The sequence below is a fragment of the Haliaeetus leucocephalus genome, unplaced genomic scaffold (assembly GCF_000737465.1).
Source record: "Haliaeetus leucocephalus isolate CR32 unplaced genomic scaffold, Haliaeetus_leucocephalus-4.0 Scaffold184, whole genome shotgun sequence".
Classification (NCBI taxonomy): Eukaryota; Metazoa; Chordata; class Aves; order Accipitriformes; family Accipitridae; genus Haliaeetus; species Haliaeetus leucocephalus.
Window position 1 is genome coordinate 10352535 of NW_010972620.1, and position 14910 is coordinate 10367444.

The 14910-nt window shown below is 58.6% G+C and overlaps 1 protein-coding gene across 1 annotated transcript; it reads left to right on the forward strand.

The window, feature by feature from the left end:
• The first annotated feature begins 3348 nt into the window (after positions 1–3348).
• Positions 3349–12069, forward strand: LOC104830221 (solute carrier family 2, facilitated glucose transporter member 9-like). Its single transcript, XM_010565001.1, has 12 exons — positions 3349–3452; positions 5661–5759; positions 6241–6401; positions 6481–6605; positions 6867–7012; positions 7093–7225; positions 7580–7767; positions 7896–8006; positions 9173–9274; positions 9880–9955; positions 11489–11616; positions 11830–12069. Exons 2-12 carry the CDS (start codon positions 5715–5717, stop codon positions 12067–12069), a joined length of 1455 nt encoding a protein of 484 aa, XP_010563303.1. The 5' UTR covers positions 3349–3452; positions 5661–5714.
• The last annotated feature ends 2841 nt before the right edge of the window (positions 12070–14910 follow it).

The following is a 14910-nucleotide window of genomic DNA, read 5'->3' on the forward strand; positions in this document are numbered from 1 at the left end:
GAAAGTAATGTTTACCATAGCTTCAAATTAACAGCATTTGATCAACCTACAGCTTTAAAATGAAATCTCTTTTTTTTTTTTTTTTTTATTATATTATATACATACTTTCAAGAGTATAGTAAGCTACTTTTTGGAAAGGGGAAATTGGCCAGTTTAGACCTGCTAGGCTAGAATTAATGTAATTCTTACAAAAAAATGTTTACAATGAATTCAGCAGTTGGGTGGTGCTGTGTTGGTTTGAAGAGGGTTAGGATGGCGAGCTCTCAGCCGAGGAGGCAGCATGGCTGGGGAAACAAAAGCGCTGAGCAGATAGACACGCTCTAGTGCTGCCATTGATTTCTGCGGGTGAGCTGTCCCGCTGTCCTGGCAGCCCGTGGGGTATGGGCTGTGCCTGGCTCCAGCAGCATCCTGGCCCCATTTGTTCAAAGGCCGTGTGCGGTGGAGCTCCCCCCATGCAATGGCAGACCTGTCAGAGCCCAGGAGGGTGTGGAAATGATTCAACGTTTGGTGGAAATAAGATGCCACTCCTGGGCTTGAGAGCCTGGTGCTCTGCCTGTATAGCTGTGCTTGCAGAAGATTTCTCTTTTCCAAGTGCTCAAGTTGCTTCACAGCCAGTACACACACTGCCCAGGATGCTGTCCCAGGAGGAAAGCACCTGCGCTGCTGGAGGAGAAGACTAGCAGAGGAAAGTTAGATCGTGCTTCTGCCAACTATTCCATGAAAATCTAACATAACCCACTAACGGGCTGCAGAAATCTGAGGTCTCAGCCTATCCCCTTTGCTCGCCGATCCTTCCTTGGTGAGAACAGCTGAGGACATCTGATGGACAGGGATGTGATGCTCTTCCAGCAAGCTCCCAGCAGTGCATGTCTGTGAGTACCAGCTGCTTTGCTTTGCCCTAGGAGAGCTTGAACACATTCGTTTTATGGCCAGGAGATACTCTTTGTTTCCCACCAGTGTTATCTTCCCATCCTGAGCTGCATCTCCTAAGTGCTTTGCTGACATGTACCTGGCTGGTAAGAGCAGCTAGAAATTTCCAAACCAACAGAGAGGTTGCTGAGCGGTGGGGCTGATGTGCCAAGGACCACTGAAGCTGGATAAGGAATATGACCAGGAAAACCTGGGCTTGAAAAGGCCTTACCTGTACAGGTGAATAGCCTTCCTGCAGCTGGAGAATGGAGTCAGATGGGCTTTCCAGTGCAACAAGGCAGAGACAGCAGCCTGAGCAGTGCTTTCAGTAGGGACACTGCTGAGTTTCTTCTGGTGGCCACTGTGGTTTGCAGAAACTCAAGCCCCTGCTTAACATCACGCAGCTGATGTGTCCAAAACTCCCTGTCCCATGCCCAAAGCACCCTGCTGGCATTTACAAAGGCAGATCAATGAAGGCTTCTCCTCCGAGGGGGCAGCAAGACAAGGAAGCACCCAGACTGTCTATTTCTGCAGTGTCAACTCTGAAAGGGCAACACTGGCAAACTGCTCTGACCTTTCAAGCTGCAGAGATGTCTGTGAGCGGCTCTGCCTGCTGCACCTGTGCTGCCGAGTTTCCTCTCCTCCAGCGCAGGGAAAGGGGTCAGTGGCTGCTAAGCAATGCATCTTTTTGCCTACATTTATCTGAGCCATTTATTGCTTCCTTGTGGACTTTGTTCTAGTTTGGACTAGATGGTGCTGGGCAAACACCAAGACCATGTCCTCTCCGAGGGATTTCCACCTTATCTTGGAAAAGGGGACAGACTATCCTGGTGGGTCTTCCCTGCTGCCATATTCCCCAGTCCTGCTGAAATCTTCATACCATTTTTTTGCAAGTATTTTATGTCTTTGGTGTGGGGTCCTGCATGGCTGGCTTGTGGTTGCCAGTGCCTGGCCCTGGGGACCTAGGCAGGGAGGCAGGAGGCACCAGGTGCTCTGCTATTGCAGTGGGGCTGGCTCTGTCCTTCCCCTCCACACAAGCTCCTTGGGGCAGGATGGATCCTGCCTCTGCCCCCACCATGGGCAGCTCAGCTCTGCTGGCACCCTGCACAGCACCACACCGTCAGCTCAGGGGAAGCCCTTGGGAGAGCATGGGGCTCCCAACAGCATCTTTGTCCTCCTGGCCTTGGCAAATGCCATCGCTCTGTGCAGGATGCATGCTGGGACCGGCTTTTCTTGCTGCTCTGCCTCTCTCAGTCCTGAGTTTCTTTGCATGCCCCAGGTACGGTGTGTGCAGTGCCTCGAGGAGAGGAGGCGTGAGTATCCCATGGCATGGAGATGGGGACAGCCCCAGCGCTGTGTCTGGGGATGGACAGCAGCGAGGCAAGAGTGGGACGGCAGTTCCTGGGAGTGACAGTGGGAGGGGATGAGGATGCTTTGTGGGCTCACAGCCACTTTCCCAGCCAAGGGGGATGTTTTAGCCAGGGAGTCCTTGCACTGAGGCAGGGGAGGAATGGGGACGCCTGTAAATTGCAGAGATGAGCTCCCTTGCAGTACAGAGCAGCGGGTGTTTCTTGCCAGCACTCGTCTCCGTCTTACCGTGTGCCACCATCACTGGGTCAGGTCACAGGAGTGTCTCCAATTAACCCAGCTCCCTGGTGACCCTTAATTGGCACCCCAGGCTTTCTTCCTCCTCCTCCTCCCCCTTCCTCCCCCAGCACGTGTTTCTCACCTGTACATCTGCTGCTAAACCTCTGCTCCCGGCATCCCAGCCACTGCTGGGAACTGGTGGCAGTAACCCGGATTTGTCCCCTAAATCAGGGCAGTGGCCACCCCCCTGGCTTGGCACAGTGTCCTGAGGATGTCCCTGCTTGGTCCACGGCATCAGGCTGTGTGGTGGGAGGAGGGCTGTGGGCCGAGCATTGGGCTTGAGGATGGGCAAGGGCTTCAGTGCAGAGAGGCTGGGAAGCTCCAGGAGGGTTTTTAGGTGGGTGCTTGCTGGGATGGCTCAGGATGGGGGATAGATGGCTGCTGCTGTTTCCTCCTCTCCCTGTGGCAGAGACCACTGGACTGGGGACATTTAACCCTCCAGGTGCTGGTCCAAGAGACGAGCCATGTACCTGGATGAACAGAGTGGGAGTATGGCTGTGGGAAACAGCATGGCCTGGCTTATCGTCCTGTTCCGCATTTGCTGCTTTGCCCTATCTTAGCACAGGGCTTGGGGTGAGTCCTGGGGGTGTTTAGGGCTGCCCTGCAGCATTGCAAGTGCTTCGGGCATGGCTGGTACCCTCAGGCTGCATGTCCTCCTCCTGCTGGGTCATCTCACCCGTGGGCATGTCCGATAAATGGATCTTCATCCTGCTGCTCTGGGAATGAAATGGGATCATCCTCCAAAGGACCATGGCTCCCTGCAGGTCTCCCCTCACTGAGGCCCTATCACCGAGGTCTCTGCAGCCACCCAGCACACCTGCACGAAGGTAAAGGCAATGCCCTGATCGAGACAGGGAGAAACTGAGTCTGAGCAAGACACAGGAGCTCTTGAGCAGGTGCCTGCTCTGGGAAAAGCTGAACGCTGGCAGGCTGGGAAGGGCTCATGGCTGGGGAGAGGGCACAGTGCTTTCGGGGAGAGCCGGAGGCCCGTGTGGAGGGAGGAGGAGACAGGAGCTGGAGCATCCTGCGTGGGAGGATGAGGCACCCAGGCTCTCCCTCAGCTGAGGCAGCCGGGCTGGGGTTGGGTACAGCGGGCCCAGAGGTGCCCGTGCCCACGGGGTTCTCGCAGCCCTGCTCCCCTGCCCCATCCCTGCGGGACCCCTCCTGAAGTGGGGCCAGCCTGTCGGGGCCTGTCCCTTTTAAGGTCTTGGAGCTGTTGCCAGCCGTGGCTTAGTGGGGTCCCCATCCTTTCAACTGGCTGTTCGGCAAATTAAGAGCTTGCTATTAGGCTGCTAATTAAAGGCACTTCATTAGCAGCAGGGGAGGCAGCTTCTGGCCGCAGCAAAATTGGATTCCTCTGAGCTGCCATGAGCCGAGTCTCTCCTCTCTGGGGCTGGGGGCTGTGCCCCTCCGTGTCCGGGGAAGGCAGCTGCCCTGAGCCATGGCCGTGTGGGTTACCAGCCCTCCTACCCGAGTGGCAGAGGATGGGGCACATGTACCCCACATGCCTGACAGGGTGGGAGGGGGGTGCTGGGGGTGTTGGGTGATGTGGGGCTGCGCCTTCGCCCCCAGCCTCGGGGGGTGATGCGGGGACGCTGCCCTGCTTACGGTCCCCGGGCCCACCCCCGTTTAGAGGGGACATGTGGGGGCTCTGAACGGTGGCAGAGCATCACGTCGGTGGTCCCGCTGCCCCCCGGCCTGGCCACGGCCCCTCAGCGGGCTGGGCGGCCCGGAGGTGCCGGCCTGCCTCTGCCCCTGCCCCCGGCGGGAGGGGGGAGGCCCCCGGACTCCTCCTCCGGCCGCTCAGGCGCCTCCAATGAGCCCCGGGGGCACCCAGGCTGCCTGCCCTGCCCTGCCTTCCCTTCCCTCTCCCCCTCCTTCCATCTGAAAATGGGAGAGACGAGCCAGGCTGCCGGACCGGGGCTGCCTTCCTCCCCCCCCCCTCCTCCTCCTCTCTCCCCCCGCTCTGGCTGCAGCCTCGCCCCGACGGTCGGGAAAGGGACCCCGCAGCCCGGCGGGGACATCACTGGGGTGAGCTCCCTGCGGGCTGGGGGGGGGGCTGCCTCATCCCTGCTCCCCGTCTGCCCCACGGTGTCCCGTCCTCCCCAGCCCCTGGCCTGACACCCCCTCCTCCCCCCCGCCTTTTCCCGGCTCGGGATTCCTGTTGGGATTAGCGGGGATTTGCTGTGCGTGAGCCGGGAGCTGCTGGGTGCTACGGATCCGGCTATACCGTGCTGGGACGGCTGCGGGGAGGGCCCGGCTCTGGGTGCTGGGACGCGGGGCTGCTCCCGGGGGACGCAGGCTCACCCCGCACCCCCCACGCCAGCCCTGTCGCTGTGGGGCCGTGGGACGCTTATTGCTCCAGGGGAGACAGCCGGGTGCAGCACCCAGGGGTGCCCCTCAGGGTGGGGGGTACCCCGAATGCCTCTTGGGTCCTGCAGGGCACCCCGATCCCCGGGGGGGGGCTGGTCTCAACCCTCTCGGGCTGGGTCGGGGCTGCAGGGTGTCCCTCCGCAGCCGTCGGCTCCCCACAGCGAGGTCCCCCCTGCAGCCGGAGCAGGTGAGAGAGGTGCTGGTGGGGGGTGAGGGTTTGGGAGGTGGGTTCATGTGGCATTTTTGGGAGGCCTGGGACCTGCCGCGGGGAACTGCGCCTTTCAGTGGCGCTGGGCCTCCCGGGCAGGGAGGTATGTGCGGGGCAGCTGGCAGCAGTGCCATTTGGGTGCCCCCATCTAGGGGAGGGGGTGGGTGTCTCTCCCTCCTCGGCCTGCCCCTTTCTGCCCGCTGCCCCCTCCCAGCCCTGGGGCAGGGGTGCCTGGGACAGGCAGCTGGGACAAGCAGCCTGAGCTGGGCCACTGCCAGGGTAAAGCCTCACGCCACAGCCACGAGACCGGCCACGGGGAAGCCGGATCGGCTGGGCTGAGTGCTGGGCGGTGGCATGAAGCGGTGCTCAGCACAGGGCTCCGTCACATTGAGGGCTTTGCTCTGGGCCAGGGACATCCGTATTAGAAAAGGGGCAGTGACCCAACACAACTCATGCCACGTGTGACCTTGGCCCCCGGCTCTGCTGGCCCAGGCCTGTGCTGATCCCTCCTTCTCTCTCCCAGCACCTCACCTTCCCCTTGCTGTCAGTCACCTTGCTGGTGTCCTTTGGCTCCTCCATGCTCTACGGCTACAACCTGGCCGTGGTGAACTCGCCAGCGGTGGTAAGGGATGGGCAGCCTCTCTGGGAGCAGGGGAAGGGCTCTGCATCCCTCCCTGGGAGGGTGGAGGGACCACTACTCAGCAGCTTCACATCAAAATGCTGCCATTTCCCTTGGGCAGTCACCTGTGGAGAGCAGTCCAGGGAAAGGGATGGCGTGGGAGGGACATGGGAACCTGTGTTCATGTAGTTCCCCCCAGACAGGTACCCCCTGGAAGGCAGGGGCTGGGGAAAGCTGCCCACAACCTCCTTGCTCCAGCTCCAGCTCTGCCTGTGGCATCTCTAAGTTGTCCTTAAACCCCTCTGGTGCTAAGGCTGGCTGAGCAACCAGGCCAGCACATCCTAGGCATCCCCAGTCACGTCCTGCCCTGCGTGTCCTGCAATGCTGTTAAACCCATGGCATTTTCCCTACGGGGCCTGTCTTCCCTTGTCTTCCCCTTTCTCCCAGCACATTTGGTACCCGTGTGTCTCTCTTGGCCCTGCAGCACATAAAGGCTTTCTACAATGCCACATGGTCCCAGCGGTATGGGCACGGGCTGGCCTCTGGCCCCCTGACCCTCCTCTACTCCCTGACCGTCTCCATCTTTGCCCTGGGCGGGCTCGTGGGCTCCTTGCTGGTGGGGGTGCTGGTGGAGCGGTACGGCAGGTAAGGGGTGGCACGGGACAGGGTGGTTGAGGGATGGGAGGGGGCTGGAGGGGCTGCCCTGCTGCTTGTGCCCTGCTAGGAATGGCGCGCTGAGCCGCAGTGCTCTCCTCGTCCTCCTGGCCGGTGGCTTCATGGGCTTCAGTCAGGAGCTGGGGTCCCCTGAGATGGTGATCATCGGCCGCTCCATCACGGGGCTCCACTCAGGTAGGTGGTCCCTGGGCTGCGGGGCTGTGCACTGCCCCTTCCTCACAGCTTGGTCCCCTGCAGCCCATTTCCAGGGGGATGGAGAAGACTTCATACTTCCCGCAGCCACAGGCTCTGTGGTGGGGGTCTCCATGGGGCAGACAGGGCCATGGGGTCCCCATTGTGGATGGTGCTGGGCATGGGAGGAGATGCACCGAGGGTCTGGCTGGGCACCCTTCTCCCTGCCTCCCCTCCCATCCCGGTCCCTCCTGTCGCCCCCAGGTATCTGTCTCAGCGTGGTGCCCCTCTACCTGGGAGAAATCGCCCCCAAGAACCTGCGGGGCTTCCTGGGCCTCATGCCCACCCTCTTCATCTGCCTGGGGGTTTTCTTTGCGCAGGTCCTGGGCCTCCCAGAGCTGCTGGGCGAGGTGAGCACAATACCCCAGCCCATGCACGTTGGACCCTGCTCTGCCCTCCCTGTGACACGTCCCATTTTGACTCCTCTCAGGACAGGTTCTGGCCCCTTTTCCTGTCCGTGGTGGTCATTCCCGCCTCCCTCCAGCTCCTGCTGCTGCACTGCTTCCCTGAGAGCCCGCGGTACCTGCTGATAGAGAGGAACGACGTCTGCGGGGCCACCAAGGGTGAGGGGGTGTCCTGGGGGAGACTGGCTCCGGGAGGTGCTGGGCACTAGTCCAAGGTCTCCTGAGACCAAGGTGCATCCTCATAGCATCCTTCCACACCCAGACCTGACAGCCCACTGTAGTCCTTATGGTTCAGCCCTTCTGTCCCACCCAGTTGCACCATAGCATTTCCATGGTGCCCATCACCATGGTGTGAGGCATCTCCTCGGTTCCTATGGATGCTCAGCCCCATGGGTCAGGTAGGTCCAGAGCAGGGAGGCCAGGGCAGAGCCAAGCCCCTGCTCTATGCCATACATACGAGCATCCATCCTGTGATGGGGAGACGTGTGCCCATGACCCTCACTCTTCCGACAGCGCTGTGCCGGTTCCTGGGGACACCTGACGTGCAGGATGTGATCGAGGAGATGAAGGAGGAGCAGCGGTCGCTCTCCTCTGTGGAAATGGTCTCTGTCTGGCAGCTACTGCGGGACCGCTCTCTCCGCTGGCAAACCCTCTCGGTGGTGGTGGTGAATGCTGGCATGCAGCTCTCGGGCATCGATGCCGTAAGCCCTGCAGGGTCCTCTCCCCAGGACCTGGCTCTGCAGAAGCTGAGCTGAGACCTGGCAACTCATTTCCTCAAGTGCCCCATGGCTCCGTCCCCCCACCTCATGCTAAGTCCCCTCCTCGGCAGATCTGGTTTTACACCAACGCCATCTTCGAGAACGCCGGGATCCCTGTATCCCAGATCCCCTACACCACCGTGGGCACCGGCACCATTGAAGTTGTTGCTGGGCTGATCGGGGTGAGTGATGGACAAACAGATGGATGCAGCCCCTCAGTGCCAGAACCTTGTTGCTAGCTCCCAGCACCATCAAATGGGGGGGCTGGATGGACCCCAAATGCTGTCTGTGCCACAGAACAGCCCCTTTTCTGGGGGACAGAGGGCTTGGCAGGGAAGTGGGGTCGGGAGATGGGATAAGAGGAGCTCGGTTTGTGGGGTCACATCTAGGAGGGGTAGGAGAATTTGGGGGTAAGTGGGTAGCAGGGAGGTTGGGGGGAGACACCAGGCAAGGGGCAGGTTGGTGATGATGGAGGGAGCTAAGCAGTTCCTTCTGGCTTCCGATTTCATTGTCACTCTGTTAGCATAGCCACATGTCTCCATCTGCCCCCCCTAGCCAAGCACTGGCCTGGCCCCGGGCTAGCAGCCCCGGCCCCCCCAACCAGGCCTCATTTAGCTGGAGAGTTAGCACTGGGCCAGGCAGATTTATGGCCCTCGTCCCATCTGCGAGTGTCACCTGGGGCCAGCCTGAGTCACCCAGCACTAAATCCACTCCCTGACAATTAGAGAGATGGATGGGGGGTGGTTGCTCCCAGAAAACGGAGGCTGAGTGGGGGGCTGCTCCCCTCTCCCCATAGCTCAACCAATGGCAGAGTGGGGCCCCCCGGTCAGCCCCCTGCCCCTCCAAAGGGTGTCCCCTTCTCCCCTGCCCTGGCCATGGGGCTGCCTCAGCCCCCCGGCAGCCACCCGGCATGCAGCCAGATTGCTCAGGAGCAGCCCCGCAAATGGCCCCCGATGGACATGCTGAGATTGGTTATAAAATTACAGGCATTTGTTCTGCTGTCAATACCCTGCCTGCTCCAGCCACCGCCACGCCAACCCAGCACCTCCACTCGGTGCTGGTCCGAATGCAGCTGTGGGGCCACCCCAGCCAGCCCCAACCCTGCACCCTAATGGGGCTCTGAGGGACTCCGCTGCCACCCAGTGCACACTCACCCCGGGACCCTGGAGTCCTCGCTCTTCTCATGCCCTGGCCCCAACCCTGGAGCTCTGAGCTGAGGCTGCCCCCAACCCCCAGGTGCCACTGGGAGCATCCTCCTACTTCCATCTGGATCTGGGGTTCAGAGGGTGCCCCTGTCCTGGTTCGGAGCTCCCTCCTCACCCCGTCCGTCTCTGCTCTCCCTCGGCAGTGCTTCACCATTGAGAAGTTGGGCAGGCGGCCCCTCATCATCACTGGCTTCTGCGCCATGGGCATCTGCTCGGCTGGTATCACCGTCTCCCTGCTGCTGCAGGTAAGGTCTGGATACCACCACCCCCCTGGACCACTGACACGACCGGGGCTGGACCCCTGGGTGCATTAATGAGGGTTGGGTGATGAAGGGATGGATATCACCCTAGGGGAGGGAGCCTGCATGGAAACGAGAGGTGAGCCGGCTCTTCCAAGCAATGTTTTCCCTTCAAAGTTATAGGGAAGGAAAATTCAGAGGAAAGAACAACAAAAAGGAAAACATAAATCCACATAAGAAAAATCCTGCTGCTTCTGGTAGCTTTTCTGCAGAAATAGCTGTCCCCAGGGAGGTGGCTGTGAAATGCCAGGGGACGTGGAGAGGTCTGCAGGGTCCTTCCTCTGCTGCCTGCTCCCGGGAGATGCTCCCGCAGCTCTGAGGATGTGTCAGCATCACGAGTTGTCGAGCTTCGCCAAGGCTGACCCTTACCAGCTTTGCCCCAAACCACCCATTGCTTGTCTGCATCTCCCCCATGTGTCCTGCATGGCCACCATCCCCAAGGGCCACTACTGAGCTGAGGGGCAAGCATGAAGCCCTGTCCTGGGAACGCTGGGTGCAAAGCTCAGGGCCACCACCCCAGCAGCATCCCCCAGCCCCGTGTCCCCTCGCAGACCACCCTGCCCTGGATGCACTACGTCAGCGTCACCTGTGTGGTCGGCATCATCGCTGGCTTCTGCATGGGACCAGGTGGGTCTGGGGCAGGGGGAGCAGGGGGTGGTGGGGCAGGAATGAGGGCTCCGGGGGAGCAGGGAGCAGCGGGGTTTGCAGTTAGGTGGCAGGACCGGCGCCTTGGCCCCTTCCCAGATGCCAGGCCCTGGTTTATCATGCTGCACCCCGCAAGCGAGAGCCCACCACAAGACCTTCCAGCCCCATACATTCCCAGGGCATGCTCAACCTCTTCCTCCTCATCCCTGCTCCTGGGCCAAGCAGGGAGAAAGCCCTGGCAGCCTTTCCCAGACCTCTCTGGAGGTGTCACCTGCTCCCATCACAGTGCGGCTGGCGAGTACCGTCCTGCCCCTAACTGAGCACGGGCATGACAGCGGGCTTGAACAGCAGGGAGTGAAACCTGGACTGGTTTATCCAGTTGATGTATTAGCAGAGCTGTTAACAGATCTATAATTCATCCTCAGCCCAGACTTTATTCACTGTAATTACATCTTTAATTAGGATTTTAATGGCTCATTGTTCACAAACAATGATGAATAGGAGTTTTAAAACAAAAAAATATATATCTCTATTCTGGGCAAGCTGTAAGTAAGAGTCCATAAGGGGCTCCACTCCGCCGTCACTTCTCAGCACTTTTTTTGGTTTTGTTTTTCCCTTGGAGCATCTTTTATAAAGAGGTCCCAGTCAGCCCTGTCCCAGGCAGTGGGACCCTGGTAATGTCACCACATCAAATACAGTCCCCTGGCAGATCCCCATGTGCCCTGAAATGTGCGCTGGACCTTGGATCCTGCCCTGCAGCAAAGGGACAGTCCTGGGACTCAGGACTGCCAGGTCACTGACATGTGGCAGGAGAGGCTGAGTCCTTCCAGGAGAAGTAGCCACAACCTGCGTCCAGTTTTTAGTGGCCAAGTTGGCTTGGGCAATCATTTCCAGTCATTCTGTTTTTTTTCACCATACATGGGAAAAGCCAGTTGGAAAATGGCATTTCTGTGTCCTGCGGGAAATACTGATGCTTGGAAATTTGGTTTCTTCTTTCCTGCCTAAATCAGCCACAGCGTCAATGGAACCTAATTGATAGAAGGAAATTTTCTAAACCATTTTGATTAAGGGAGGCTGGAAAGGACATTATGGAGAGCACCAGGAACACATTTCTCTACACCTGTGATCTATATGAGATTTAATTTATCAGCATTTAGGCAAATTATTGCAAAATGAGGATCCAGATGAATGTTCCACCTTGATTTTGACTTGGTCTGAAACTTTCCAATCAAGTAACTTGTGAAATTGGTCTCAGCACCCAGCAAGGTGCAACTGTGGTATGTCAAGGGGTACATCACCCACCCACCGAGACAGATCCCAAGGGCAGGATACTGGTCCACATGTCCCTGTGCTCCCCATCTCCTCCAGCCCCCTCAGCCCCACAACTTTGACTTGTGGGTCTTGCTGGGCTCCAGCCCTTTGGCCACAGGACTGAGATGGGCAGGACCTGTTGACCCCAGGGATGCCTGAGGCAGCCTGTCCTCCGTACCCTCGCTCTGTCCCCTCCCTCCGCAGCCGGCGTCCCCTTCCTGATGACAGCTGAGCTCTTCACGCAGTCACACCGCCCGGCTGCCTACATCGTGGGGGGGTCCCTCAACTGGCTCTGCAACTTCACCGTTGGCTTCATCTTCCCCTTCTTGCAGGTACCAGTCTGGAGGGGCTGTGGGAGGAGGAGGGGATGGACGTGGCCCTGCTGCTCCCCCAGGGTGGGGTGTCAAGCCCATACTCCTGGCTCAGCCCAGTGCTGGCTGGAGACAGCCCAGGGAGGGGTGACAGGAGGGGACGCTGCCTCATGCCGTGCCCAGCTTGGGGGTGCTTGGCTTTCTTCTCCGTCCCTGCTCTCTCGTTGTCCCCAGATGTCAGCCGGTGCCTTTTGCTACCTGGTTTTCTGCGGCATCTGCCTCCTGGTGGCCCTGTACGTCTACCTTGTCGTCCCCGAGACCAAGAACAAAACCTTCATGGAGATCAGCCACATCTTTGCCACCCGCCGCTCCTTCCTCTCCATCCCGGCACACATCATAGGGATGACAAAGCTCAATGGCTACGGGGCCTTGGAGAGCAGCTCCCTGGAGGGTTCGGGCTCCAGCCTGCCCTGATCTGGGTGGGCTTGGGGGGGACAGGGGTGGTGGAGGAGGCTCGGGCCTGGGGAGGGAAGTGGGGTCAATTTGCTTGGACTGGATCAGCTCTGGGTGTCCCAGGACATCTCACTATGCCACAGCCTGTGCCCAGGATGAGCCCTGATGTTGCACCAGGGTTGCACCAACCACTGCGCATTGCCCCCATGCTGCAGGAGATGCCCTCCCAGAGATGAGGGACCTCCTGGAGGAAGTGGGTTCACATTGTTCCTGGGTATGTGGACTTGCCAAGAGCTGCCCACATGAGGTGTTTAATAAAGAGCATTGCCTCCAGAGCCATCATTTGGCAAGCACAGCCTGGGATGGCAGCAAGCTGGAGTGTGCTGGCACTGGTGCATGCTCCCCTGGGGAGGGGAGGAGCAACATGCGATGGGGGACTTGTCCTCCTCCCCACTGTGCCTGGCTGGAAAGATCAAAGTTGCCCCATGTTTCCTAGGAAGGGTGGTCAGGGTGGCTCCTGGGCTCTTGCGTCTCACCCCAGGTTGGTCATGCAAACCCAGATGCTGTTGCAGAAGGGACATGGGGCAGCTCAGAGCTGGGGGAGACTATCCAGCCACCATGTCTCCACAACCTGCTGGAAGCCCCTCGCTGCCTGGCCCTGCAGAGAGTGCTCCCGTGGGACCCTTGCAGCCTCCCAAACTCTGCTGAGGACAAAGGGGTCCTGGCTGCATCCACATCCCTTTGCAGCACCCCATGAATTGCTGTGACCCCGAGGTGCTCTCCAAACATGACCTCTCCCACATCTCTGCCCTGAATCCCGGGGGCTGTGTTGGGGGCTCCCTTGTTTCCTGGGACTGCCACAGGCATGGCGCTTGCATGACCCGGGACCCTCACAGCAGCTCCCACAAACACCATGGGGTTGGGGTCTCCCTGGCCGGCAAATGCTCGGGGCGCTATGGTTTGCAGGGAAACTACAATATTTTGCTCTGGTAAGAGGTAAAAGCCAGGCAGTGGGGAGGGCTGCGTAACCAAAACCCTCTAGTGTCAATGCAAGCATGATTTATTTTATTGCAAATAATGCAGCCCTCTTTTTTTCCCATTGCCCACTCTGTGACAGGCCCACAGCTTGCGTGTTTGGTGCTCATGGTCAGTTGGTGAGGAGCTCACCCTTTCTGCATCACTTGGCAAAGCCTTGGGGTACTTCCAGGGGTGGGTGGGTGCTGGGCCCTTGGAGACAAGGACTGGGCCATACTGGGTCCCCAGTGCCTGGTCCCAGCCCCTCCATCCTCAGCAGCCGGCTTGGGGCTCTCCTGCATCTTGAGCCTTTTAAAGGACATCAGTCAAAGCAGGGGTCACAGCTCCACAGCATCAGCCGCTTCCCACTCCGTCTGCCTCCCGACTCGGCTGCTCTCGGCAGCAGAACAGAGCGGTAAATATGTGCAGCATTACATATGTATAATGGAGTGTAAATAACCCCAAAAAGTGCATTGTAAATAGACTCCAAGTTTATCCTTTATTAATGAGGCACTGAGTGCCCTGCTGTTTTAGAGCAGCGAGACTTTCATAATATCAAAACCTAAATTACACTTGTGTCTCTCATTCCCAGCAAACGACAGCATCATTTCAGGCCTCTTTGCCACTTGTATTTATTTATTCTGGTATTTATTTATCTCCACCCAGCATGCAGGGCAGCTTGGAAGATGCCCCCTGCCCTTCATGTGGAAGGAAATAGCCCCCCTGGGAGCAGCCCCCCATCCTGGGGTCCTGGTGAGGCCAAGGAGCCGGGGTGTTGCCTTATGGCCAAGGACTGCTCTGTGCTGGCTGGTGAGATGGAGCAGAGCTGGGAAACATGGGGTCAGGACCTATTTCTGCCAGGACTTCAGACATCACCAGAGACAGAAGTCCCCTCTTTCCAAGGACTGGAGGTCACTGGCAAAATCCTATGGTGTCTTTTGGGCGCATTTGCTCCTGGGGACCCTTCTGAGGGTACTGTGCCAAGGGACATGTCAGCCTCCTTCCATCGGAACCTGGAAGGGTGGGAGCAAGGAAACCCCATGCTCAGGGGACACTAGCTTCTCATCAGCTTCTTCTTTAGGATATTGGGGCAGGATCTCTGGGACTGTCAGTCCAAGCTGCCCCCTGCCACTGATCTGGTACTCTTGCAAAAGCAGGATTTGGGCTTCCCCTCTGCTTGCCCTGCCCAGGGAGGCATTCCCAGCCATTCCACTGCAGGCTTCTTGTGGAGGATATGGCTGGGTGAACTCCGAGCTGCTTCCCTATGTCCAAAGCTTCTTCCCCATGTCCAAAGCTTCTTCCCCATGTCCAAAGCATCTCTCTGGATTGAGGCCTCCAAATGCACTGGTTCTGCTTGGTGAGGGTAAGGCTGTATCCTCTAGCAGTGTCCAAACAGACCTTGCAAGACTGGAGAAGATGCAAAGAAGAGTCCGAGAAATTACTTTGATGCCTGGAAATGCTCCTGATCCTCTTAAGGTTTGCAGAAATGAGAATGACAGTGACTTTCTCCAAATGCCTTCTCATGATGTATCCAGTGCTAAAGGGTGGATGAGTCTAAGCATTGAGGTATACAGGTGGGGGGCTTGAGCTTGCGCCAGCCAAACTGGAATGGGAAAGAAGGCCCCAGTTTGAACTCTCTAGATACTTTGAAATGGGCTCCTCAAGGAGGTGATCATGGCCCATCACTGGATATCTCCAGGTCCTACAGGGAAACTCTTCTTTATGGTGCTTGGCTCAAGATAAGTGGTCACATCTTGACTGGGAAGCTGATGAAATCCTGCCGGACACACCCTGGTGTCCCTGTGCCAGCACTGGTGGCTGGTGAGGCAGCCCAGGCCATGGCTGGAC

Excerpts from the sequence above, each read along its gene's own strand:
- LOC104830221 (XM_010565001.1), top strand. The coding sequence starts at position 5,715 with ATGCTCTACGGCTACAACCTGGCCGTGGTGAACTCGCCAGCGGTG. Across the intron at positions 8,007-9,172 it reads TTGTTGCTGGGCTGATCGGG|TGCTTCACCATTGAGAAGTT; the intron begins GTGAGTGATGGA and ends CTCCCTCGGCAG. Across the intron at positions 11,617-11,829 it reads TCATCTTCCCCTTCTTGCAG|ATGTCAGCCGGTGCCTTTTG; the intron begins GTACCAGTCTGG and ends CGTTGTCCCCAG.